A 26,734-nucleotide genomic window follows, 5' to 3' on the forward strand; every position below is an offset into this window, starting at 1 on the left:
AAGTTCAAAACACACACCTGGGAGCAATCTCCTGGATCACCAAGACCAGTGCTCTACTATCAGAGGCCACATCATCTTTTACACGCAGCTAACCTTCAAATGGATTTGAAGTTGAAATACTGATTTCTCAGATGTAGTAGACTGCAGGCAATCTTCTCTATGAATCGGCCTTGCTAAATTAATCCTGATTTATGCTATGCTATTCATGCAGTGTAATAAGTAGGCTGCTAAAAAAACCCAACAACTCAGCCTGCATGGTGAAATCAACAGGACTAATGGGTCTTTATGCAAAGGTGTTTCAGACTTTTTTCAGCACTTGGAGAAGTTGATTAAGAACAGGCAGCATGGGTTCACCAAGAGCAAGTCATGCCTGACCAACCTGACTGCCTTCTATGACGAGATGACTGGCTCTGTGGATGCGGAGAGAGCAGTGTATGCGATATACCTTGACTTCAGCAAGGCTTTTGATATGGTCTCTCACAACATTCTTGCAAGGTTGCTAAGAAAGCATGGGTTTTATAACTGGACTGTAAGGCAGACAGAAAACTGGCTGGATCCTCAGGCTCAACGGGTAGCAATCAATGGCTCAATGTCTAGTTGGCAGCTGGTATCAAGTGGAGTGCCCCCAGGGCTTGGTCCTGGGGCCAGTTTTGTACAATATCTTCATCAATGACCTGGAAACGGGGATGGATTGCACCCTCAGCACGTTTGCAGATGACACCAAGCTGGGGGGAGTAGCAGATATGCTGGAGGGTATGGCTAGGATTCAGAGACCTAGACAAATTGCAGGACTGAACCAAAAGAAATCTCATGAAGTTCAATAAGGACAAGTGCAAAGTCCTTCACTTAGGACAGAACATCTCGTGCACCAGTACAGGCTGGGATCAGAAAAGGACCAGGGGACAATAAGCCTAATACAAGCCAACAGTGTGCCCTTGATGCAAAGGGTAAAGGCATACTGAGCTGAATTAGTTGAAGCATTGCCAGCAGATCAAGGGAAGCAAGCCTTCTCCTCTATTCAACACTTGTGAGGCCACATCTGGAGTATGGTGTCCAGTTTTGGGTCCCCCACTACAGAAAGGATGTGGACAAGCTGGAGGGTGAACAGCACAGGGCAACGAAAGTGGTTTGAGGGCTGGGGGACATGACTTCTGAGGAGAGGCGGGGGGAACTGCGCTTATTTAGTCTGCAGAAGAAGACTATGGTGGATTTAACAGCAGCTTTCAACTCCCTGAAGGGGGGTTCCAAAAAGGATGGAGCTAGACCAGGGGCGGGTAAAGTCCGGCCTGCAGATCGGGTTGGGCCTGCAGTGGACTCCATTTCCCAGCAGCACCTGCCTGCATTGCTGCAGCTGGTTTCCATGGAGATCCCAGGAGTGACAGGGCTGTGTCAGCGTGAGGCCAGGGTTTCCATGGAGACCAGCCCCAGCGTTGGCAGGGCATGCAGCTGGCAGGGAGCTGCCTTGGAGCTGGGCTCTTGCGGCAGTGACAGCATGGTCCGGAGCTGGGGCAGAGCTGTGATCTGCTGGCCACATACCCTGGGCAGGGGCATGCAGGTAGTGGACTGGGGCTCTGCCCTGGCTCCAGATCATGCTGTCACCACTGCAAGACCCCAGCCTCGGAGTAGCTCCCCGCACAGCCACAAGCCTTGCCAGCACTGCTGGGGCCGATCTCCTTGGAAACCCTGCTGCTCCTGGGGTCTCCATGGAAACCTGCCACAGGGATATGGGCAGGGGCTGCTGGGAAATGGAGTCCAGGCACCAGCCAGATGTGTCATTTTGCACACCCCTGAGCTGAACTGTTCTCAGTGGTGGCACAAGGAGCAATGGTCTCAAGTTGAAGCCAGGGAGGTTTAGTTTAGATATGAGAAAAATCTCTCACTAGGAGGGCGATGAAGCACTGGAACAGGCTCCCCAGAGAGGTCATGGAGTCTCCATCCTTGGTGGTTTTTAAGCCCTGACTAGACAAAGCCTCGACTGGGATGATATAATTGGGGTGGTCCTGCTTGGAGCAGGGATTGGACTAGATGTGACCTCCTAAGGTCCCTTCCAACCCTCACAGTCTGTGATTCTATGACTGACACCTGTCAGCAATGCACTTATACAACAGCAACTTTTCAAAAGCTATCCTCAAAACTTCTTTAAGTGACTTGCAGCTATCTGAAGCACAGGCCTGGAAAAAGGCAGATAAAATCTTGATTTACAGCAGGAGTTATTGGAGAAAAAAAATAGTTAAAATATTTCAGTGAGTCTAAGGTCAGGAAATCAGTTCAATATCAACAGTAACCCCATGAAGTTGTGTAGCTCCTAAGCTTGCTATGTAATTATTTGCATTTTTGCATATTATTAAGTCTCCTCACAATGGAAACCAAGGCGTCTTAATGTTACACAGCAAAGTGACGCAGATTTTTCTTGTTCTTAATGTAGAGTCTTTGCAGGCTACCTTAGACTAAATTTCAGGAAAGTCTCCTTCTGTTGCAGCTCTGACAAGATTAATATAGCCAGCGCGCACAGGACTCCCTACCAGGGGCAGTTCTATGCCCATCGTGGTAAGAAAAATCTACAGCTAGCGTAAATTAACATTCCCCTGTTCATTTCCCTATAATTCTCAGTGCAATTCCCCTTGGGGAACTTCCCGGTAGTTGCACAGAGTCTGAGCACCAAGAAAAACACGTGCATCATTGACGTAAGTAAATAGCACAATTAAAATTTTAGCTTTCTTTGCCATCCTGTGTCTGGAGGATCAGTGGCCAGATGTGGGGGCACTTCATTTGGCTGATCTGAATCTTTCTCACTTTCTTGCCTCGCTGTCCAGCAAGTTATCTTAGCATAATATCTTAGTATAACACAGACTATGCCAAGATTACTTTTTTTTTTTCAAAGCTATGTAGAACTACGTGGTGTGTGTATGCATGCAGTTGTAACTTGAATTGGCAATAAAAGCTGAAGCATTTCTTGACTATTTCTGAGTGTACAGTTAGCAATGGTGAAGTGCCGCAAGGGTCAAAGAAGGAACAGCGAGCAGCTAAGTGTGGGTACAGCTAGAGCATAACACGAAAGATTCCAAGATTTTTTTTTTTGATAAGGAGTGTCAAAATAGAAAAAAACAAGATAGATGCATGGAAAAGGTACATCGTCTTAGAGATAATATAAAACTTATCATCAAGGGCTTTGTTTCAGGAAAAAAACAACCCTGGAAATAAGCCATTTAAATATCACAGGATATATGCCTAAAGCAAACATTAGGTTTTGCTAATGTCAAAGCAGGGTTCTGAAATCTCAGACACAGCTGAACCAAAACTTGGATGGTCTGAAGCAAGAATTCATTGGCCCGAATCTGTACTGCTACTGGCCCTTTTAAAAAAACCACTGCAAATAGATGTGGGTTTTTATCAAATAATCATTTAAAAACATTACCATGAAAAGCAAAAATTGAAACCTGGACATCAAGATAGCTGTGCAGCGCTAGCAAACAGTCCCTTGTCCATTAAAAAAAGTTTAATTAAGACAGCAGCTTCCAAATTCATATTTGGAATATGATTGCAAGATCAGATTTTAAATTTTAAGGTCAGAAGGGAGAAGCTGCATGCAATGATTCAACAAGAACTCTATTGCCATGAAGTAATAAGAAAACCTCACCAAGCAAGGCAGTACTTTTGACACCAAACCACAACACACACAGTGTAAACCACCCCCTTTTCCCAGTACATTTGTGCATCTTTCCTGATGATGACTATAAAATATAAAACACTCTATGCTGTCCAAATGTCCTCAAAGAATCATCATCTAAAAGGATAACTGCAGTGTTGTTGCCAAAACACGAAAAATTAAACAGCTATTAATGGCAGCAAAGGCAGTGGTCATAATATTTCACTTATCCAATTTATGGTGACATTTGTATTTATTTTTAACACTGAGGATATGGAAATGCTTTATTTTTTTTATTACTAAACACACTACAGGGTTTTCAAGAGACTGCACAGAATTTTTGTAAAAACTAAATGAACAACATAGGACCTTCATCAACCAGGGTTTTTATCCCCTCTCTCTTGCTGACTAACTGCAAGATATGGTTAAATGTGATGGCAAGCAAGAAAGCATAGCTATGTTTTTAAAACAACTTTAGCATTAATAAGGCCACATCATCATCTCTCTGAATCGCTGTTAAAAACCAATGAACTGATAATGCCCCACTTCCTAGTTTCAATTTTCCTACAAATACCTGTGGCAATGTTACCCACTCTTTGATCTGCTAACCCAGTTCATGTTTAATTCAGAGTAATGGACTGCATGTTAATTTACTGCTGGCATGCAGCATTGCACTCAAGAACTTTCACATATTTATTGTTGCCGCTGCATTATATAATGTAATGGGATGATGCAGAACGTTGGTTTAATACGTCGTGTTATCTGCAAAACAATTCAAAATGAGGGGGGAAAGATGCAAATAGAAAACAAACCAAAACAATTATTTCCAACACTCTGAATCCAGATTACATCATTCAAATATTGTAAAAGCCTTAATCTGCCTGTCTTTCTGTCTGTCTGTCCATAACGATTTATTCGCGCTCTGATTGGCTGACTGAAGCTGAATAAATGTTCGGACACGAGGCGGCGGCACAATCGCAGGGACAAAAGGAATGGAGCCGGAGGGGAGGGAGGGCAGCTGTCCTTGCCCCGCAGCCCTGCTCACGGTAGGTGGCCACAATGAAACTGGGGGGGGCCGGGCCAGGCCCGCTACTCCTGCCCCCTCCCCCACTGCGGCGAGCTGGCTTCTCCGCACTCTCAAGCTTGAGAGTGCGGAGAACTCCCTACTTGAGAGCACGGAGGCGGAAAGGGATCTTGGTGTCATTATTGACTCCAAGATGAACATGGGCCGACAATGCGAGGTCATGGTTGGCAGGGCTAACCGGACCTTGTCGTGCATCCACAGGTGCATCTCGAGTAGAGCCAGGGAGGTGATCCTCCCCCTCTATGCGACGCTGGTCAGGCCGCAGCTGGAGTACTGTGTCTAGTTCTGTGCGCCCCATTTCAGGAGGGATGTGGACAACATGGAGAGGGTCCAGAGGAGGGCCACCCGCATGATCCGGGGACAACAGGGCAGACCCTACAGTGAGAGACTGCGGGACCTGAACCTATTCAGCCTCCACAAGAGAAGGCTGAGGGGGGACCTGGTGACCGTCTATAAACTCACTAGGGGGAACCAGAAGGGTTTGGGGGAGACGCTGTTTCCCCTAGCCCCCGCTGGCATAACAAGGAGTAATGGGCACAAGTTGATGGAGAGGAGGTACAGATTGGACATCCGAAAAAACTACTTCACAGTTAGGGCGGCTAGGAGCTGGAACCAACTTCCAAGGGAGGTGGTGCTGGCCCCTACCCTGGGGATCTTTAAGAAGAGGCTGGATACTTACCTGGCTGGACTCATTTGAGTCCCGTTTTTTGTTTAGGGTTCTTTTGTTGTTCTCCACAGTCCTCCCCAGCATCAGGCCCGCTCCTCCCCTCCCCTCCCCTGCTGCTGCGGCAGGAAGGGCAGGAGCGGGCCTGGTCCCCAAGCAACAGGAGGGAAGGGGGGAGCGAGCCCAGACAGGGGGCAGGGCCCCACAGGGCTTCCTCCCTACCCCCCATCATTCTTGACGGGCAATTGGCTAGTATGATCATATAAACACAATGGCATCGTTGGCCTTTGGATGAGGGCTCCAGTTTGCTAATCAATATAACACTCAAAGATGACAGGTGGCCTATTAAAGGTATGCAAAGGATGTAAACAAATGCATTTAAGTTTGTACCTCCCTGCCCTCTCTCCCAGTACATTTGTGCATCTTTCCTGATGGTTATAAAATATAAACGCCCAATGAGCTCCAAACGTCCCCAAAAAATCATTATCTGAAAGGATAGCTCAAGTGCTGTTGCCAAAACTCAAACCACGCAACAGCTATATAAAAAACAGAATTGGCTACCGCTTCCCATTAGTCTCCCCATTACATCTCATCCTTCCTGCTTAATTTAAACTTAAATGGGCATTTAACCTAGGAAAATAATTTCACTGGATTAGACCAACCTCAGTCAATGTCAGTATTTCACCTCATTGCCAGCAATCAGTACCTGTTGTTTTAAAAACAAGAAGTCCATAACGGGCAATTAACGGAGTAATCGCAACCATGGGAACCATTTTCTCACATCCTGCAAGAGGCTCAATATCCCTCTAACATTTTTTTGTTAAGTACCAGCATATAGGTTTTGGGTTGGGGTTAGCTTGGTATTTTTTTTAGCAATATGCAGGTTGCATCATTCCAAGGCACAGCTATAAACCTCATTCTTAAGGCAATACGGCTGCCTTTTTATCAACCATTTTCTTCTTGTAATCCGTTACTGAGGTTTTTCCTTTCTTTTAAGAACCAACAAAGCTGGAATGGCAAGGTAGAGTAGAAGACCAGCAATGTTACATCATGGTCCAAACCCAATTTGGATGCATGTTCACACGCTGGTCCCAAGGGGTGTTAAGTCTTTCCACTGCGAGCAAGCTGCCTTGGCATTCTCAGTCTCTAGTCTGGGAAACCAGTTTTATACACTACTGTGTTTGCTCTAGCCAAGTTAATTTACTTCCTTGAGCTGCTGCATGGAACTATTTTATCTCTGCTGTAGACTAGACCAGAACGGTAAGCATACAGATATTGCGGTGCATACACAAGTCACGTAGGCTTCATAGCTAGTGTCCACCCTGATACCACTTACCTAAACTACGTGGGAACACAAGAGATAGGACTGGAATGGCCCCTCGTGGGTCATCTATTCCAAAACATCCTGAAGAGGGTGTTCTGCATTTACCTGAAATGAACTTCCTATTTTAAAGTTAACGTATTTTCAATATTATTTACTATGCCTCTTGACTTGGTTTCACTTTCTCTTCTTTCCGACCCTCATGCCTTTCCTTCCTCGGTGTTTTTATTACAGATGTTCCTGTTCTTGGATTTGCTGTATGCTGTTTCACTTCTCTTTGCCCACTACGCCCCTTTGATTTCCCAGCTATGTGTATTACCATACTACATATTCTATTCTACCTTTGCACAAAACCTCTGGATCTTTGCCCCCCTTTCCTCTCCACTATCTAGCATCAACCTGTACCTGTGCCATCCCCAATGTTGCCTTTTGTACATTCACCCTTACAGAGGGAAAATGGGGCGGGGGGGAGGAAAGAGATCCCCACCCAAACTACACAGGGGTCAGTACATGCTCAAAAAATTGGCCTCCCCACGAGCTTTTGCTTAGATTTTTACCAGGATCCTGCTCAGAGGCCCCATCTTTTGCAGCCTCTCCCGAGTAAGCGTGATACTTGAAGTCTTCTCAACAGCAGGGGAAGAACGAGGGAGTTTTAATTCCCCATTTCCAAAACCTCTTGGCTGCTGCAAGTAGAGGACATCCTCTGCTGAGCTACTTCTCCAAAACCCTTCAAGTCCTTTAATCTGCTCCCATTGCTGCTTACACCCATTTCCCAGCAGCAGCAGCATGAAATTACCCTGATCCACAGTATCCTTAGCAGAACCAGTTACGTCTACCAGAGGCTTATAAGAAGGCTGGCATAGGTACTGAGGCTGCCTGGCTGAAGATTTAGACAGACATTGTTTTATTTCTGCACTCAGTTGATGGGAAGGAGTCCTCTTCCCCAGAGCAAAGCAACCCTGAAACTTGCTTTTGCAAAAATTAACAGCTTCTGTCCCCAGGGGACAGTCCTGGTCACAAGAATTTCTCATATCCCAATAAATACTCATTTAACACTTTTACGACCTTCCATCATTGATGATTTCTAGTAATTACTTCCCAATATGATCTTAGGCAAAGGTTTCATTCTGCCGAGTTACGTGGATAACAGAAAATTGATACACGGATAACACCGGTACTGTCGAATTCCGACGGGACGCTGCTGTTTGCTAAGGCCTTAAAAGTTTTGCTAGGAAGCATCAGCACTGCTTGGACTGACATACAGTAACTCCTTCATAGCAAATATGAAAAATGCTGATTCTTTATCTTTTTTAGCATACAAAGCCAGCCAACTGGAGACTTTGCCATAGCATATTTAACATCGGGATTATTGGACATCTTCAGAGGAATTTTAAAAAGTAAGCTTACTCCTAAATCCCTTCTGACATCAGAGTTGAAGATTAAGGAATTATAGTTGACAACTGAAGTCCATTTTCTGAAAGATGCTAAATGCTTAATTAATAGCTGCCTTTAGAAATGTTAAAGTTCAACCACTGGACAGTGATTCATACTTCAGCAAACAAACACTGCAGGAAAGCAACTGCGCTCTTACCAAGGGAGTCCAGAGCTCACCCACATAGGGAATAAAACCTCAATATGAATGTTGGCTCTGTTCACACATTTCTCTGTGTTTGTATTCTGAATGCATCCACTGAAGAATGCAGTGCACTGACCACTGACTTGAGCACACAAAAAGCCCAAAACAAATAGCTTGACTGCCCAAAAAAGTAAGTATGAATAAAAGAGTCTCTCTGAACTGAATCCGAGGTAATTGTAAAAAGAGAGGGGGACTTAGTTAAGTGTCTTCACAACTATAATTCTATTGCTCTGCTACAGTTACTGAATGTCTAAAGCTTGCTTTTGGAACCCATTTTAGTATATATCCAATTACTAACATATGCTCCAGAAATTGAATGAGTTAATGGGAATTACACTTAAGTGAGCAAATTTAAATGTTATCCCCCCAAATTTCACAAGTTTAAAATTCAAGCTACGCGTCGTAGACTATGTTTCCACGAGACTCTCCGTGAAACCTAGTTAAGCGTTTAAAATTAGGTCACTAATTCTGCAGAGAGCTAAAATAGCAGTTCCGATACAACACTACGTGAGAAGAACACGATACTTAACTGCTTCATTATTTCAGTGGCACTCGGTACTAACTACCGCACAAAGCTCCAGAACACGCAAAAGTCCCAAATGGGTTGCTGCCAGACACCTACATCCAGCAATATTTTTAGATGAAGTGTTGTACATCACTGAAAAGCTACTTCAAGACTACAGATGCGGATGCTTCAAAGTAACTGAGCAAGGCACTGGTAAGATACCTTCGGTTGGAAACTGAAATTCAAATCTTAGACGAGACTCTGGTATAAAATGGCATTTTCCTGAACCATTTATTAAAACGCTAGCTCAGCACTGCAAAAGATCGAGATAAGCTTGCTAAACTGTTGTTCTTAGAAATTTAATCCAAACCACCAGACTGAGAAGGTATAGAGAACATCAAAAATTGTAGCCATTTTTAAGCCTGCATATTTAAAAGGAATGTGCGACAAGAAGCCCATTTAAAAATGCCACATGCTTTTTTCTGAGAGAATTAGAATGAGATAAGAAATCCTCACAACTCCTCTCATTCCTAATATCATGTGGCTCTAGCGTGTACGTCAGCTAAGCAACTCCCTCTAAAACCTGCCATTTTTTATTAATTAAAATCAGCATGGGATAAGGAATATGGGAGATTTTAAGATGCTCCTAGCCCAGCACCTGAGCAGCAAAGTTTTAAATCCAAATTCTGAACTCAGATACCAAACTACTGATGTGAACTGTCAGAGCTGATCCTTCCTTAACAGTTTTCACTTCCAAAATGTAACAAAAGGTTCCACCTGCGTTGGTCTGAAGAGTTCCTTCCAAACAGCAAAAGGCTCATTTCCGGGAGCCCTTACTTTGGCATGACTCAAGCAAGCAAGCCAGAGGTGGTGGTGGAGGGCTTTTGTTTTCATTCTGTTTTGTTAAAATTGATGCCATAACAGAGGGAGCTGCTCCTGTAGTGATCGATAATGCCAGTTTTGCAATCAGGTAACCCAGATCAGAACAGGAGCTCCCAGAAGGGAAGCACTGGAGTGGGACTTGGGCAATCTGGGTTTTATCCCTGGCTCTGCTGGGTGACTCTGGGCAAGTGATGACAGCTCCTGGAGCTTCAGTTTTCCCATCTGTAAAATAGGGATAACAAGGATGCCTCCCCTCCTCTGATATAAAGCACTACATAGGAACTACGTTATTGGTTTTCCTCGTCACTGATGGTGCATTTCTGTTTCTAGCTGACTACTGCTCATCTAAAAAGGGTTTAGGAGAACATGTGCAGGACCTGCCTTGTGTAGATCTGGTTCTAATGAAGAATGTGAAGGATCTCTCTGGTCAGCCTCTTGCTTGAAGGATAAAAGGATCAAAAAACAGCTGGGGGCTATAAATGCCACTATTGCCCTTTTGTTTCATATGCTACAGTAACGTCAGTCCTTGTGCATTCATGTAAAAGCACGCTTTCTCTAGAAGTGTCAGAATTTCTTACTTCATTATTATTTTTACTTTAAAGTTTAACATACAGTTTTTAACTAGAGCCCTCTGGATAAACGCTGAAATGACCAATACATCTGGATAAAATATCAGCAACCATAAATGTTACCCTACAGCAACAGTGAATACATAGAGATTTACAAACGACAAAATCTTCCAGTAAGTAGGACTATTTGTTATGTCCCAGGGCATCTCTGAAAATAAATTAAAAGCCATGAAAAGGGGCATGTGAACCCCCTCCTCCCCTTTTTCACTGCTTTGCAGAAGGCAGAGTCTGATTGTTCCCCACAACTGGGGAAACAGATTTACAAAAACCCCACAACTGTCCCAAGGTTATAGTGAGGACTCCTTCAGAGCTCAATGGAAGGAGATAGAAGTTCAATCACGTGTGCTGACCAACAACCGATAGGGACATAAAACACCCAAGGACAACATGATAATTTACAGGAGGGCTGTGCAAACATTTTGAAGTGGGGTTGATATGCTGACATTTCAGTAGTAGAGAACTTGAGCTGCAGCATAAGCAACATCCTTTTCTCATCAGGAAGAAAGATGAAAAATGCATGCTAGTTAATCATGCTCTCCCCTTGCTGTTGTAAGGCACCGGGCTGTTGGGAAACCTTTGCAGTACTAAAGGTGCGGCATAGGAACAGAAGTCATGTGGAAAGAGGCACGAGAGGAAACACAGAGGTTGCAAGCTCAGCGGCTACAGTGAAGTGTCCAAGGAAGGGGAGAGATGTGGGGGGCATTATCAAGTCAGAAACAGCTAACCTCCAAGCTCTTTCCTTGTTTCATTCATTCATGGTTTGGGATACCCCATATTTCATCACTCCATACAGAGTTTTCACTCAAGGACTTCAATTATGCTTCAGAGGGCCTCCACAGAAAGAGGCAAAGTATTAAACCTGTTATACAGATGAGGAAATGGAAGCAGGAAGCCAGAGGTGACTTGTACTCTGTTAAGAAGTGCTGACATTTATGTCCTCATCTCAGTGACAACGCAATTGTATGGACTTTCCAATCGATAGCTGGATTATTCCTGGTAAGCGAAACCAAGGGAAGAAGAGTGGTCAAGAGCAGAAAGGCCAGATACATATGGCACAAGATCATCAGTTTGCAAGCTAGGCATTGCGTTGCAGGCATCCCAACTGGGCTTGCTGACAAACTAAAAGAAAAAACTCAACCCACACCAGACGGCTGGACTTTACCCTTACAGAAAGAACAAGAAAAACGGAAACAGATCACGTTAACGGGGAGCTACCTTGCACAACCCGTATTTGACTGAAAAAAAAATATGAGGGATTCCTTTTTCTTAGGCTACATCTGCTCTTAACTTAGATCTAATTTGGAATTCAGCAGGGGGGAAGAAGGGGCAGGAATCATCTGCACCCTCTCCACATACAGCCTTCAAGGGGCCCAACAAGGAGCTTGCTTCTTGTGACTAATTACAAGGCCCAAGGAGAACACGGTACATGTCTCTGAAGCAGCTTCTTAAGCTGAATGCACCCAAAGCAGGAAAAACAGAATAGTTGCTGAAACACCTGCACGACAGGGACTATCATAAACCCTGTGACCCACCTACCTTCTCCCTTCCGATCACGTAAAGGCAACTGCAGCAATTTTATTTTACATATGAAAAGATACTTCTACGAACATATTTTAGCTTCCTTTAATGTGTTTTAGCAGCTGGAATTGGACAGTACCATGCAAGCAGCCTGCTCTCTGAAGGTCTCCAAATGTACTGACCAGGATTTAGGTACTGCTGGAGCAGGGGATTATCTCTTCCCCTGGAGCCCTGCAGCTACTCCCAAATATCCAAGGCAATGAGTCTCTCCAAGGGAAAGTACAAATGGAAGATCTGTGCTGTAAGCATATGCCCAATGGCACAGCCAACTGATTCCTGGACTTGCTATCACCCACCTTGCAAAGTAGTGAGTTTCTTTGATAAATGAAAGAACAGAGGCGAGACAAAACTTTTATAGGCAAAGGCTTTGCTTTCTGGATTTTACAATTTCCTTTCTAAAAACCACCTATATTTGGATTTGTCCTCCTAGTTAGAGAAAGAGAGCTATTTTTAAGTCTGCCAGATCCTCCACTGAATAACAAACTGCATCCTTAATAATGTGCAATCATTTCTTAAATTTAGGTTCTGTACATATTTTCCATTTTACCCTAAAATAGAAAACAAGTGCAAACTCTAAATTCAGGTTCTTTTTAACAGTGAAAATAGCTATTTTATCTGTATGCAGGTTAGAGACTGAATTCACAACCTTCATTTACTGCTTGTTGCTTTAAAGCTGTGGACTGGAACAACCTAGCTCTGGTCTGATGCAGGCTGGGTACCTTCCACAGCACATTTTGGGGGGGGGGGGGGGCTCCCTTCCACAGCACATTTTGGGGGGGGGGGACGGACGGGACACTGGACACGACAGGGTAAAGGAAACAGGGGTGGTCCCTGCACCCGCACTGGGGCCAGGCAGCTAGGAGCTCCACCATGACATTTCTCCCAGTCCCCTACTTCCCAGCTAGGGCACGGACACAGGTCCCAGCCAGTGGGGAGCTGTGCTGGGGCTAGGCAGCTAGAAACCGTCCCTGCTGCTGCTATTTCTGCACTGTAGCTGGGAGCCCTGGGGAAAGGGGTAGGGGGAAGCCAGGGGCTGTGCAGGCTGGATCTAGCCTGTTGGCCCTATGTTGCCAACCCTTTCTTTAGAGCAGGAGTTTTCAACATTTTTTGGGTCAGTGTACCCTTGGCGGCTGGTCAAGAAAGCAGGAGTGCCCTGGCGGCCAGATGAGCGCGGGGGGCGGGCACGGCAGCATGGGTGGAGTAAGCTGGTCAAGAAAGCAGGAGTGCCCTGGCAGCCAGATGAGCCCGGGGGGCGGGCACGGCAGCATGGGTGGAGTACCCCCCCGCCCCGCAGTTGATCGGTGAGCATGCCGATGGCACGGTGTCGGCAGAAGTGCTGGCAGCACGGCGGGAGAAGTACCGGCAGCAGCACTCACTGCCTAGTACCCCGAGGCCATCCCAAGTACCCCCAGGGGTACGCATACCCCCAGTTAAAAACTCCTGCTTTACAGTGTAAAAGAACTTCTTTCCATATGTAACTATTGACTGAAGCATTGAATTAAATTATGTGGCTTTTTCCTGAGTTAAAATGCTAAATGTTGTGCTATCTTATTTTGGCATGTCATTTTAAATAAAGAATACCCTTCCCCCCCAACCCCCACTGCACTTCAGACAATGTTTTTATTATTCTTACTTGCCTACAGTAATAATTTTTTATCTAATGTGTGGTGGGTTCATAAAGATCAACATGATCAAAAGACTAGAACTGATTTGGAAGTTTCCTCCTTACTCTTGGTGAATATGGTCACTCAGAAACAACAGGGTGTTAATACTGACCAAGTAATTATGTTCTCTATTGCAGACGAGGTTCTTTGGGTAAATGTGATATCTTTTATTAGACTAACAAAACAGCTGGAAAAAACTGTTCCTTGCAAGCTTTTGGGTACAAACACCCTTCTTTAGGCCCAGGGAAAGTTTGTTGTTTCTTCGTGCGCTCTCCTGGGTAGAATGGAAGCCCCTATGCAAAAGACAGGTATGTGGAAATGCAAATACGTGTCAATGAGGATCAGAGGCTCTATTTAGCTGGTCTAATAAAAGATATCGCATTTACCCAAAGAACCTCATCTGCCTACGTCCTTAGACCAACACGGCTACAACCAACAACCTTAAAGCACGGAAGATATGTTCTCTATTACAACACTTGACCTAAGATCCCATAATTATGCATGTGGAACATGGTTATTGTTCTTCTTCTTTTCTTTTTGCATGGAGAGATGAAAGTCTCTCCCTCCTATAAGCACTTTGTAATGTTATGACTACTTATTCTAGGGTCTTATACTGTTTGGTTGACATTACTTCTGGTTCTCTTGGTAAGGAGTCTCATGCACTTTTACATCAGGATGTTATGGTTGCTTGAGAGAAAGGACAGGCAGTTTCAATCTAAACCTTCCCCCTGGTTTTGTGCAGGCAATACACAGCTAGGTAAAGAAAAGCTTCACGGAAAGTTGTATGACAAAGGTGAAGTTTTGCCAACATGGCAATCATAGCAACATAATGTAGTTATAAAAAAAAAAACTAGCTTCAGTGCTGTTCACAGGCTGTGTGGCAAAGTTCAATGAAGGAAAAAAGGTCTTCTAGCAAGAAACAGGGTGACAGAAGCTTGACTTGTGATCCTATACCAGGCATTTACTTTTCTCTATTTAATTAGCTACTTTCAGGCCCATGTACCTTCTTTTATGTAGATTTGGTTTCTAAAAGCGTCTAAGTGTTCAACTGTTCAATGTGCCACACCAAAATCCATGTGACAACCCTCACTTGATATCAAATTAGCACAAGGATATCCAAAGCACATTACACACAGATATGGACAAGTACCTGTTATACAAAATACTTTGGGGATGGATAGTCTGGATAAAGCTATATAGCCAAATAGACTTTTTTTTTTTTTTTTTTTACCATTTCACTTATAAAAAATTAACTTTTCAGGTTCCATCTTCAGGAATTAACAATATCAGTAAATATTGGCCAATTCTTCAGCACCTAAATCAAGAACATTTGCTACATATACAAACAAGACATACTGTTTTGTTGCAACTACAGGGTGTAAGGCAGGACAGCAGACGAGGATTTTAAAGAATCTGCTTGAATGGGATAGTTTTATGTTTACCACAGGCTTTTGATTGCTAACATAGATACAGCATTTCTATTTTACAGCTAAATTTGTCTTTAATCCTGGCAGTCGCACATAAGTAATATAGTCTAAATGATCTTTTTTCAGCCTGCTAAACCAGACCACAATGCAGTTTCCACTCCTCCCCCATGACTGTTTTATAACATTCCCAATTCAACAGAACGCTAAGGTTACAAAACATGATACAGGTCCCCCAAAACTATTCTCTGAAAGAAAGTAAAAAGAAGTCTCCTTGGAATACCAGCAGAAATCTCTCTCCTTCCCACCTGCCCTGGCTGAAAGTGTAGCCCAAACACCATTTCCTCCAGCAAACACGGAAAGTTCCTCTAACGCAGAAAATTCATGTTAAATTTGCCCATAATAACTGGCGCATGCCAGAACAGACGTAACCACAGGGAACTTAAAAGTTTTTCCTCTATCCTGTGTATTCTCAGAAATGATACACTACATACATTGTTTCAGAAGGGCTTCTCCTAATGGGGGGGGAAAAAAAAAAAAGCCTCTGAGCCAAAGGCTTACCTTTAGACTGGTGTGAGACCGCGGATGACTCAGCTCGTGGAATTTCCAATGCTCTGACCCAGGTGTTTCTCCTGCTTCTCTCTGAGCCTCAGGCGTGAGCAGCGCTTCTCCTGGAGGTAATGGGAAGATGCCCAGCGATATAGGGCGCTCTTTTCTGTTTGAAAACCAAACCATTTTTTTTTAATTAGCTTTGATTTCCTATTATACCTGTATTATACCTGGAATAAGGAAGACACGAATTTGAATAAAAAAACGCATACTATATTTTCCATTAAAGAATATACATGCAAGCATATGCAATTTTCACTATTTTATACCGCAGTATTTCAGATCACTCATGCATTTCAATTAACTATGAAAAAATTGACTTTTATAAAAAAGCAGGTTTAAAAAAAAAAAAGCTATGCTAAATAACTGTTCCACTCAAACATTTTTTTATTTACTAGACCATGAACATTTGACAAATTTGTTTCTCCTTAAATCATATGAAACACCAGCACTACAAGTCTCATTCATAAGCCATCTGTGTGAGCTCAGCCTGCCATAAATAATCACAATTTCTATAACAAAGATCTACTTAATTTTGATGAACCTATGGCTTTCCCATTCACTTCAAAACAAAGAATGATTACCGTCACATCTAATCCGGTCTTACTTATGCAAAAACAGCTTTTGCGATTTAAGCTTACAAACTGTTTTGTATAGTACTTTTCATGCCAACCATTCTCCTAGTTAGTAAGAACAAAGCTATGATCAAGGAATTTTCTATTTTGATGTGCGTAGATAACCATGATTCCAGAGTAGGTTGGAGAAAACTTGAAACTTGAAGTGTGAATTTAAATGATATACAGTACGCAGATACAGATGACAGGCACTACAGAGAAAGTTTCTGCACTGAGACTATTGATGCGTTGAAAAAGCAGGTAGCAGGCCAGTAGGGAAGCATTTGGGAGAAAGAGGAAGTGCTCTGTCAGATCAGCTGGAACAAGTTCAAGGTTGGCTTTGGGGAAGAAATTTAAAAAAAACCAAAACAAAAAACCAAAGAAACCTGAGTTGAGTTCCTTAAACAAGGGAATGGAGAACGGTGAAGTTCTATTTCTTTGGACACACAGAAAGGAAACATTGCCTCGAGGTGCCTAATGGTGTTTGAGAGCTCAGAAGTCTTTATTGATTGGGGGCTGCAACGTGCAAGCTAAGAAATCGAAAGGCATGGGATACACATGTCAAGAGGAGGTAAGATGTATAACGAAGTTGGAGAGGAAACTGGAGGCAAGCTGGGAAATAGCATGAGAGAACAGCAAAGCTACAGAGAAGGAAGGGAGAGTGCTTGAGGCAAATAGTCTTGCCCAATAACAGAGCCAGCTTTTGGGGACAAAGCACCTTCCCACACCACCAATCCACACCACCAATCCCACTACAGCCTCTCCACACCACCAATCCAAGACAAAGACTACGGCTGTGCGAAGCTTTAGTCCCCAATTCGATTCGGCCCAATTCGGCGGCCGAATCTCTGAATCAAATCAGAGGACCCTTTAAATCTCTCCAAATCGAATCGGAGCCCTCAAAATCCATTTGGACGCAGACACAGCTTTAAATGTTTTTTTCTACATAGCTCTAGGTAGCAGGCGGCTCGTGAATGCTGCAATGCTACGGCGCATGGAGAGTCCCACAGGAGCACAGGGGGCTCCCCAGTGCACTCAGCAGCAGACCCAAAAGTGGACCAGAAGCACTTCCAGTCCACCAGGGAGCATATGCCCCCCCCCTCCCCCCCGGCTTGGCAACTGGTGCCTCCTGGGTGTGGGGGGCACCCAGGGTCCTCCTGCGGCCGACTGCTACGCGGGGGGCCAAGCACGCTCCCTGGCAGACCCAGAAGTGGACCAGAAGTACTTCCAGTTCACTGCCGAGCACATGGAGCCCCCCCCGGCGACACACTCCACGTGCCCCAGCATTGCAGCGATCACAAGCAGCACTAGTACCTCAAGGTACGTAGAAAAAACATTTAAAGCCGCGTCCATGTCCGAATTACTGATTCTCCAAATCAGCATTCAATCTTCACATTCGGCCGAATTGAAATCAGGGACAGTGATCCGAAATCAAATCACTGTCCCCGATTTGGGCCGATTCCAAATCGAATGTGGCCCGCTTTGCACACCCCTAACAAAGACCCTTCATAACAGCATGGATTGGCTAATATGCAAACTTCAGGCACAGAAAAGCCAGCAAAAGTAACTTAAATTTCATTAGAGAACAAGCAGAAGCAAACAGATTGGGAGAAGGGCTCCCAACTATCTCAAAACACTGGGTATACCTGGAGAACAATCCCTTGTAATATTTTTGAGGTGTTGGCTGTTAGGCATGGTAGTGAACACAAACACGCACGCTCAGTATAGAAAACTGATAAAAGCCAACACATCTGGATGAACTCAGAGCACCATACTGTTGATCTTCCTAAAATCCCAAGGCTAGTTCCATGCCCAGTAAGGAGATCACAATGAACAAAATAGATGTTTGGGCTGAGACAGAAAAATGTTGTTCAGAACAATCTGCAGAATGGCAAAGCCAGATCTGTGAAAGAAAAGCATCAAACAGACTGCAAAACACTTGATCAGGCATGGAGCAAAGGAAGCAGGGCAGATGCAGATACATGGACAGATATGCACTGCTGCTGAAAGTAAAACTAATTATAACCAAAAGAAAGAAGGGTAGAGAAAGTGAACAACTGTGCTATTAAGAAATAGCATCCTGAGATGCTACCGCATCCTGAGAAAGCCTGGAAACAAAACTTAAGGACTGTTTTCACAGTGATAAATGAGATGCAACTTTATATTACCTCTTTGTGAAACCACTTTGACCCACCTAAGCTAGCCAGAACTACAAAGGCTGCTACCAAGACCTCTGTTTAAAACTAAATGAAGCCTATACAAAGCCATATGCTTCCTATGCACGAGCAAAGAAAAGTTGTGACTGCAGACGAACTATATGCTACACAGACCAGATGGAGCAGAGGTTTCAAAGGCGATGTAAGTGTAGTAAGTTTGATTTGTGCAGAAGTAAAGATAGTTGAGAAGCGCTTGCTCTTAGGGCTGGAGGCACAACTCCTTTAGAGAATGTTTACCATGCCATTCCTATGAGTTTTCAGAGATTAAACGGGAACAGCTAATTGATGTAAACTTTTTTTAGCACTGATGTATGAAGGATCAAGCAGCAGGAAATAAAATCTGCGTAACTAAGTATGCTGTAAAAAATAAGAAAGATTTTGTACCAGGAAACTAGTGCACATAGGAGATCTTAGGCTTTTTACTACAGAAACTGGTAAAAGTGGCCAAATAGCAGTCTCTTTAATACAGTTAAGCAGATAACATGAAGCAAATAGAAACAAAAGAGGTCAAAGCCATAAAAAGTCAGTAGTGCTGGAGGGCTTGCGTATGTTGGAACGCCTGGAACTTAATCAGAAAAGCCTTACTAAAATAGTTACAAAACTAAGCACTAGTTTTTCCTACAAGGGATTCACTGAAGTCAGTAATTACTTTTTATCTAAAGGTCCCATAATCCTGGGACCTCTAGATGCACATGCACTGGGTGCATGTACGTTTTCAGCTTTCAATTCAACAGATTTTTAAAACAAAGAAATCCAGTACCAGAAATCAAGCTGAATCCATTCAGTTAGAAAGGGAAGGGCAAGTGGGCTCAGCATGTTTCTTGAGGGGTATCCTAGAATTGACCCAGATTTATTTCTAGGTTATGCTGCAAAGCATCCCTCCTATGCAGCCTTGAGGAGGCTTGTTCATACATGGGAAAAAGATTCTTCACTTCCATGAAAAATATTAGACTCACTTTTTTTTTTTTTTTTTTTTTTTTTTTTAAGGGGAAAAAAAATGTTTTAAACTGGATGGTCATTTAAAAAAAGTTTCAAGTCATCTAGGGTAAATATACAATTTGTATGCAGGACACTGAAGAAACAACCCCATGCATAAAACGGGGGGGAAAAAAAATCAATTTGTAAGGTGGCCTAGATTTCCCCACATTTATATGCAACTCCATGAACATGTCTACTTGTATTGAAAAAGCAGAAATTCTTTCCCACTCAAAAGTGTAGTCACTTATTTCTTTCAATACAGGATGGTAAAGCAGATGCTTTTTTTCAGTATTCAAGAAATACTCAACTATACGCATTATGCTTAATTAAAACAGGACAGTTTCTCCAAGCCACAGATCAAAGATATCAGGTTAAACAGATGCTTTTAACAGTAACCCACTGAAACTACATCAACAGTATTTTTGTAACCAAATACTCTGTGCTAGATCCTTTTGATTGTGAATAGTCGAGTCAATTTAACATTACTGAGAATCAGATAAGGCATTTATCATTTGAATTTCTTTGTCCTATTTTTTTTTTATAGTACACCCGCTAAGAAAGAGTAAAAGCCCTTAAAAAGACTGCCTTATTAACATATGAATAATCCCAGCTCCTAAAAGTTTACCAGAAAACACTACTGAAAAGGCAGCATAATCCCTACGAAAGACTAAATAATCATCTGACAAGGAAAGGCATGCTACAAAAAGATTATTTCTTTATCAAGCTGATAGCATTCATGTTAAACATTAAAAGAGCTGAGACTAACTTGAAGAAGCTGAATATTTTGCTTTTGTTTTAACATATAAGCCCTTACTAATTGATTATTCTACACTTGTGTATTACTGGGCAAATTAATTGAAATGCCACAAGCCTAACAAATACTTCTTAAAAGTTCAGCCATTCAGTGCCTTTGCACATTTGTCACAGCATGCCTACCATAAGAGAGAGAGAAAAAAAAAAGAACCCCAAAAGCTTAACTGTGGGCTAAAACACAGGCCACGGTATATTAAAGAAAGGTTTTTTGGGTTTTTTTTTTTTTTTTTGGGGGGGGGGGGGGGGGGGGGGTTTTTCAACTGCTGAGCAAATTTTCTGGTCATTATATTTTTATTAAAGAAAATAACTAAAAATCAGGATTGCAAATAAAAGTAATTAAAATAATGTCAAATCCATGAATTTGAAAAGGCACATTTAAAAAGGTGGAGAACTGCATTTCATTTCTAGCCAGAATGGGCGTCAAAAATATTTTTTGTATTGATATTCTAATGCAGAGATCTGCTACTACTCCATGCAACTAGGACAAACAGAACATAACTTGAGGGAGAAAAAGAGAGTTGGCTGCTTGCCATACAAGTACAGAGAAAGAGGAGAAGATAACATTCGATTAAACAATAGTGAATAGGCTTTTACAGCTCTAATACCCAAATAATGAAGGATTTTTCCTTCAAAATATTTTTTAAATGGTTAGCCAGTCTTGTTTTTAAAAGAGAAATGTAAAAATAACCTAGTTGAAAATTATGCATTTGAACAGAGCATCCATTAACAAATGCTGGATAATTCCCTTGAATAAAAGAAAAATAAATAAGCCTGGCAAATGAAAGGCCTGAGCCACCATAAATTTAAGGCTACACACTATTAGCCAAATACCAGACAATACAGTGGATGTGAGCTTTGTCCACAAGGTTTAAGGGAGCATCTCTATTCTGTTTGCAAGTTAACATAAAAGGACTGACTAACAGCTTTGTAAAAACGAACGCCCCCCCCACACACACTGACCTTGCCCTGGCTAAATAAATGCAATGAGAAGTGCCTTTGAATATTTAAAATAATGTTATTATGCCATAGCTAACAACTACGAAGTTTACAGAAGGATACAAAAATCAACACTGAGCATGTGTCCCATTGTTTCAGAGAAAAAAAGAGCAAGAATGAGGGAGCTAAGAGCAAGGAATCCAGTAGGCAGCGGTTCGGTAGGTCCGAGTACCTGAGAATCCTTGAGAGGTTCTGCGTCAGAGCTGGCACACCGGTAGAAATGGAAAAGTGCACAAGCAGCAAGACAGAGAGAGACACCAAGATAGCCGAGTTAATGACCACCGCCCCGCCAACGAAGCCAAACACAAATAGCAGCATGCATCCAGGACTCATGGCGCTGCGCTGGCATGGTGAAACGCCGGAACCAGGAAGGCTACAAAGGGGACGAGGGTGTATCTTTGTAGTGAAAGTCTGTCATTCAGCTGCTGCCACAAAAACAATGCCATCAGCAGCAGCTTTCCACTCTCTTCTGCAGCGGCTCCAAAGCAATGACATCACCTCACTCCTCCCCCACCAGAGCTGCTGCTCTTCTCAGCATCTATGCAGCAGCAGGGAGATACAGCCAGCTTCTTAGCTATTCTCCCCCCTCCTTTCAGCCCCAGAGATCACTGGCTGGAAAGCTCCGAGATCTACATAATATATTCACATCAAGCTCACTAAATAGGCAAGAGATGCACCATCCTCAACCTGTGTAGGAAGCAGCAGCCACAGCATGGTTTAAGCATCGCAAACCCTCCGGGAGCTATTTTTACTGCCTGCATGTTGTTTTAAAAACCATCGTTACAGCTAAAACGGGTAAATTTGTAAGCCAAAATGATTGCCGAAGACTAATGCACTGATATATCTATCGCAACAATAGCAAAAGCCTTTTTCCACCGATTTCTACTCTATTCTCCTACTGCATTCCAATCATACAACAGATCTTTCTGATTCAGCCGAACTGTTGTTGTAGGATTAAAGAACAGACAAAGTCTTGCAACAGCAAATGAATAGGGTTGGGGTTTTTTTGGTTTTTTTTTTCCAGGGTGAGAGCATAATAAAGCTTACCTAATTCTACTGTGTGGGGTGGATTCTAGCTGATCGCCCCCTGTTAGCTGATGGAGTTTGGTTCTTTCCAAGTGTTCCATATAATTGTGTATCATCTGTTTGAAACAATAAGAAATAATATAAAAAATATTCAGTACCACTTGCATGGTATTGTTATAGCATACTTCACAGCTGGTATTTTGATATCATTTGATAAATCTCCTGCTAAACATCTATAAAGATACCAGAAGCATAATCAGTTATGATTTAAGCTTAAAATACCATCATTTCTTTGCTGCTTTGGTATTTTTAAAGAAAGGTCGGTTCAAATATCTAGCATAAGTCTACATCTTAAACAAAACTTCTTCCAATTGTTTGTCCAGGATATAAAAGCCAGTTTCATTTTAATTCCCCGGACACACTCCTATATCCATGCATAGGAAACGTATGAACAGGGCATGTCTGACATAATTCGACAACTATTTGTTCATATGTAAAAATAACCAAATCCCAAGGACTGTACCCAACAGAAGTTTAAATATACCAAAATTATGAAGTAAAACAAAAGATGATGACATGGAGAGATGTTGCTGTTTCTTCAAAAGATTGGGATCTTCACAGTTGCTAAATATAACACACACTCACCACCTTTATAATGCCAGCTAGTAACAGTGAATAGCAAAAAGGTTGCTAGAATTTACTAATAAACAATGATGCTTGAAATGATAGTACCTTTAAAATAAATAAGATTTTTTTTAAAAAGAATATATTAAGAAACTAATTTAGTTGGTGCATTAAGGAAATGGTGTTTGGAAGTTGGCAGGGGAAGAGGTGTAATGCATTTTGTAGGTGTTTCTTAGATTTCATGTTTTCTGCTTAGGCAATTCCTAGTGACTTAGTGGTGAAAATTCCCATTCGAAACAATTTTTAAAACAGCGGAGATTAAATGAACAGATAATGACCGATTTGAGTAAACTTCAGTATTATCCTCTTGGAAAAAAAGCAATACACCAAAACCAAATTAAGGATTTTAAATGCATATTGCCTTGTTTTGGGGTATTGTTTTTTTTTGTTGTTGTTGCCAGCTTTTTTGTTGCCTTGCATAACCAGGCATTTGTGTCATTACATTATTTATGTATCTAGCAAACACCATGAGAGGTATATCAACACCATAATATGGTCAGTTGTAGGTATCTGATGTTTTACATTAAGTGAGGATGTTGTAAAACTGAAAATATAAGGTGTTCTTACTAACAGTAGCAATGAACAGAAATAACAGCCTCTAAAGAATAAGCCAAGCAACTTTGACTACAGATGAACTAATTTACCCATTTTATTGCCCAAGCATTCTCTGCAAAAATATGTAGCTGCATTTTTTAGTGGTTTTCTATACTGTAAAGAACAAAAAACAACAACTACCAACCCATTAACAGGAACCTGTCTGAGGTTAAATTAAATTGTAACTGCCACATCTGGGTTATCCTTTGTCAGGATTTTAATCTAAAAATAAATTAACACAATACCGGTTGCTTGCTGCCCTGAATAATACCCATCAGGGATATATGCTGACAAGGGTTTAAAAGTACCTAGTCAATCCCTTCCTCTGTTAAAAGTTCCTTGTAACGTATACCCAGATTTTCCCTCTTATTTCACAGGAAAAGGATAAGCTAAGCTATCTATAAAAATGAGGAAAAGATCGTTTTTGAGACAGATTTCAGTTTTGTGCTCGAACGGTTAAAAAAAAATGTAAATGTTCCTTTCAGTTTAAGGCATGCTCTTCAGGCTGGTAGTCTGCAGTTACTTAAGACCAATCTTCAATAGCACGTGTGATGTGGTACCTAGACACAACAGTTTTCTATCAATCCAATCAGCAGCATGAAGACATAAAGCAGAGATTACGGAAGTAATGTCCATCAGTTTTACGAAATGGCTCTAATGATAATGGTTGTAAAAAAACCCCCAAAAGGCTGCAGGCATTTTACTACTGAAATAGGTTAAGTGTTAATCCTTAACTATTTCTTTACTGTCGAAGCTCCCAAGGTTTGGAATAGACTGCCACCGGAGGCAGTTCAAGCACCCACTTTGAACGCCTTCAAGACACATTTGGATGCTTATCTTGCTGGGATCCTATGACCCCAGATGACTTCCTGCCCCGGGGCAGGGGGCTGGACTCGATGATCCTTCGAGGTCCCTTCCAGCCCGAATGTTTATGAAATCTATGAAGTCTATGAAATCTATTTTAAAATACCAAGAAACTGTACACGCATTAAGCCAGCGGTGGGCCCGATAGGGCCCAGAGGCGGGCACCCACTGATTAACCGCATCGCACCCAGCTCCTGCCCCAGCTGCACTCGCACAAGGCCCAAGCCCAGTTCACTCCTGCCAGGGCAGTGCGCTGTGCACCCACTCTTGTGCAGGGGAAACCCCAGCCCCAGCCAGCGCACAGCTTCTGAGCGGGGCCAATGCTGCCACTGCCAGGGGAATTGCTCAGCTCCTCGCGTCCCTGCTGCAACGCTCCAGGCACCAGGTAGAGACGTGCTCCCCACAATGCAAATGCAGCTCCCGGACTCATCCACCACTGGTGGTGGGGGTGTGGTGGGGGAAGCCCTGCGTGATGGATGCCACAGCCTTTGCTGCTCCGTGCCACCATGTGCAGCTCCTGGGACTCCGCTGGAAATGGCAGGGAGCCCTGCACAATGGAGCCAGGTCAGGCTACCCCCGCCCAACCACACCCCACACAATATACAAGATTAAGACTTTATTTTTGATTAGCTCTATATACTCTATGCTACATGGCCAGAATAAAGTCCAACCCACAGGTCAGCAGTGGACTCCATTTCCCAGCAGCTCTTGCCTGCATGGCTGGGGCCAGTCTCCAAGGAGATGCCAGCCACACCTGCATAGTGATAGTACAAGGCTGAGGTTGTCCTGGAGACTGGCTCCAGCTGCACTGGTAGGGTAGGGTAGGGTAGGGGTAGGGCTGCAGAGCCCTGGGATTTGGCAGCTTGGTTCAGGGCCAGGGCAGAGCTGTGATCTACAGCCTGCACAAAAAAAATGAAATTTAATTTTCTCCTCATCAAATTGGAAAGTATACATTAGGCATCAAATAAGGAGTTTGTACTGCACAGCAACAGCAGACAACTTCAAAGCCAATATGCTGGCTTCCTATACAGGTATTTAAATGGTGCTCAGCATTGTATGCTTGAGCCCCTCAATGTCATGAAGCATTAATGGAAAAAATCTTGGCCATGGCATACCCACAAGGAACTGAGGCAAGTCCACCCAAAGAAGATTCAGATTTCTGCTTCTGAAGGGAGAAATGTTAGCCTCTCTTTTCTCTCCTTGAGAAAGAAAGTGTTGCCTGAAGCACGCAAAACCTGGTATAACCTCGAGTACGGAGTAGTTACAGCTTTGGCTTCAAATGCACCAAATTTAAGTCTTCCCTGTTCACGTCAATATGGAAGAGGAACTGGGTTAAAAATATGGAGTTTGGTCTTTGTGTACAAGGTTGTTAAGAGTCAGCACCTTACATGGACTAAGCGGGGAATTCTCTTAACTAATCAGGCATTTGTGTTTAGTGACCACAGTTCCAACAGATCCTGGATCATGACAGGTTTAAGTTTCTTTTCTTTCTGAAGCACGTTTCAAATCAGTTCAATATTAACGAACAGGTAGCTCTCATGCTCCAGATGGTGAAGACTGACAACGTTCAGTTTTCATTTTAACCAAGTAAACATGAAAGCAAGCCTTTGTGATATTTGGCATTGATGTATTAAGTTCCCAGGGTGAAATAACACTTGATCTGAGCCTTCAAGAGGCCAAGCAGCAGCACAAGAAACAAAACCCCTCTCCATTATGGAGGTACTTAGAGCAAGAATTTAGTGTGTCCTTTCTCTTAAAAAAAAACAAAAAAAATCTCTGGGAAATAGTGTTTGGGGTTTTTTTTCAAACCTACACATCTGCAGGTTCCTCTGCTGTTCCAAGGGGCAAAGACTCCCCTTTTAAAAAGAGTCTTATCCAGATTTTGTTTGGCCCAAGAAGAAAATAAAAATCTTGCAATGAAAGCTAATATGTGCTTCATCTCTTGCATCAAGACATCTGGGGCAGATATGGGTGGTAATTCAAGACTGAAACTCTCAAGTAGAGGTAAGACAGAGACCTCAGGGGCACCAATAAACCCATGCCCAATGCCAGCGTCCAACATGAATAAGCCTACAGAACTTCCAGAGTTGTTAACACTGGCTTCTTCTGTATGTTCCTTTCTACACCTGTGAACTACTAAACACCAAATCTATTCTTATAGAAGATACCTTTGAAACAAGGCTATTTTTAATTGTGTGGAGTTAAAAAAAACCCTGAGGTTTGAAATGTACTAAGGGATGGGTGTTTTATACCCAGGCAAAACTGATGAACAACAGTTAAATACTATGTGCAGTACCTGCTTTCTAC

The 26,734-nt window shown here is 42.8% G+C and overlaps 1 protein-coding gene across 6 annotated transcripts in view; it reads right to left on the reverse strand.

Annotated features, from left to right (window-relative positions):
• Positions 1-26,734, reverse strand: part of SPAG9 (sperm associated antigen 9) — a 92,479-nt gene that overhangs the window by 33,079 nt on the left and 32,666 nt on the right. For 3 of the 6 annotated variants that reach the window (XM_025199168.1, XM_025199167.1, XM_025199166.1), the window contains exons 1-2: positions 21,432-21,715; positions 15,595-15,748 (exon numbers count right to left, since the gene is read on the reverse strand). In XM_025199168.1, coding sequence (XP_025054953.1) covers positions 15,595-15,748; positions 21,432-21,592 — 315 coding nt within the window. In that variant the 5' untranslated portion in view covers positions 21,593-21,715. Of the gene's footprint in view, positions 1-15,594; positions 15,749-21,431; positions 21,716-22,306; positions 22,402-26,734 lie in introns of those variants that run through there. The other 3 variants (XM_025199164.1, XM_006019764.3, XM_025199165.1) reach the window with 2 other exon arrangements.

Source organism: Alligator sinensis, unplaced genomic scaffold (assembly GCF_000455745.1).
Source record: "Alligator sinensis unplaced genomic scaffold, ASM45574v1 scaffold876_1, whole genome shotgun sequence".
Lineage (NCBI taxonomy): Eukaryota > Metazoa > Chordata > Crocodylia > Alligatoridae > Alligator > Alligator sinensis.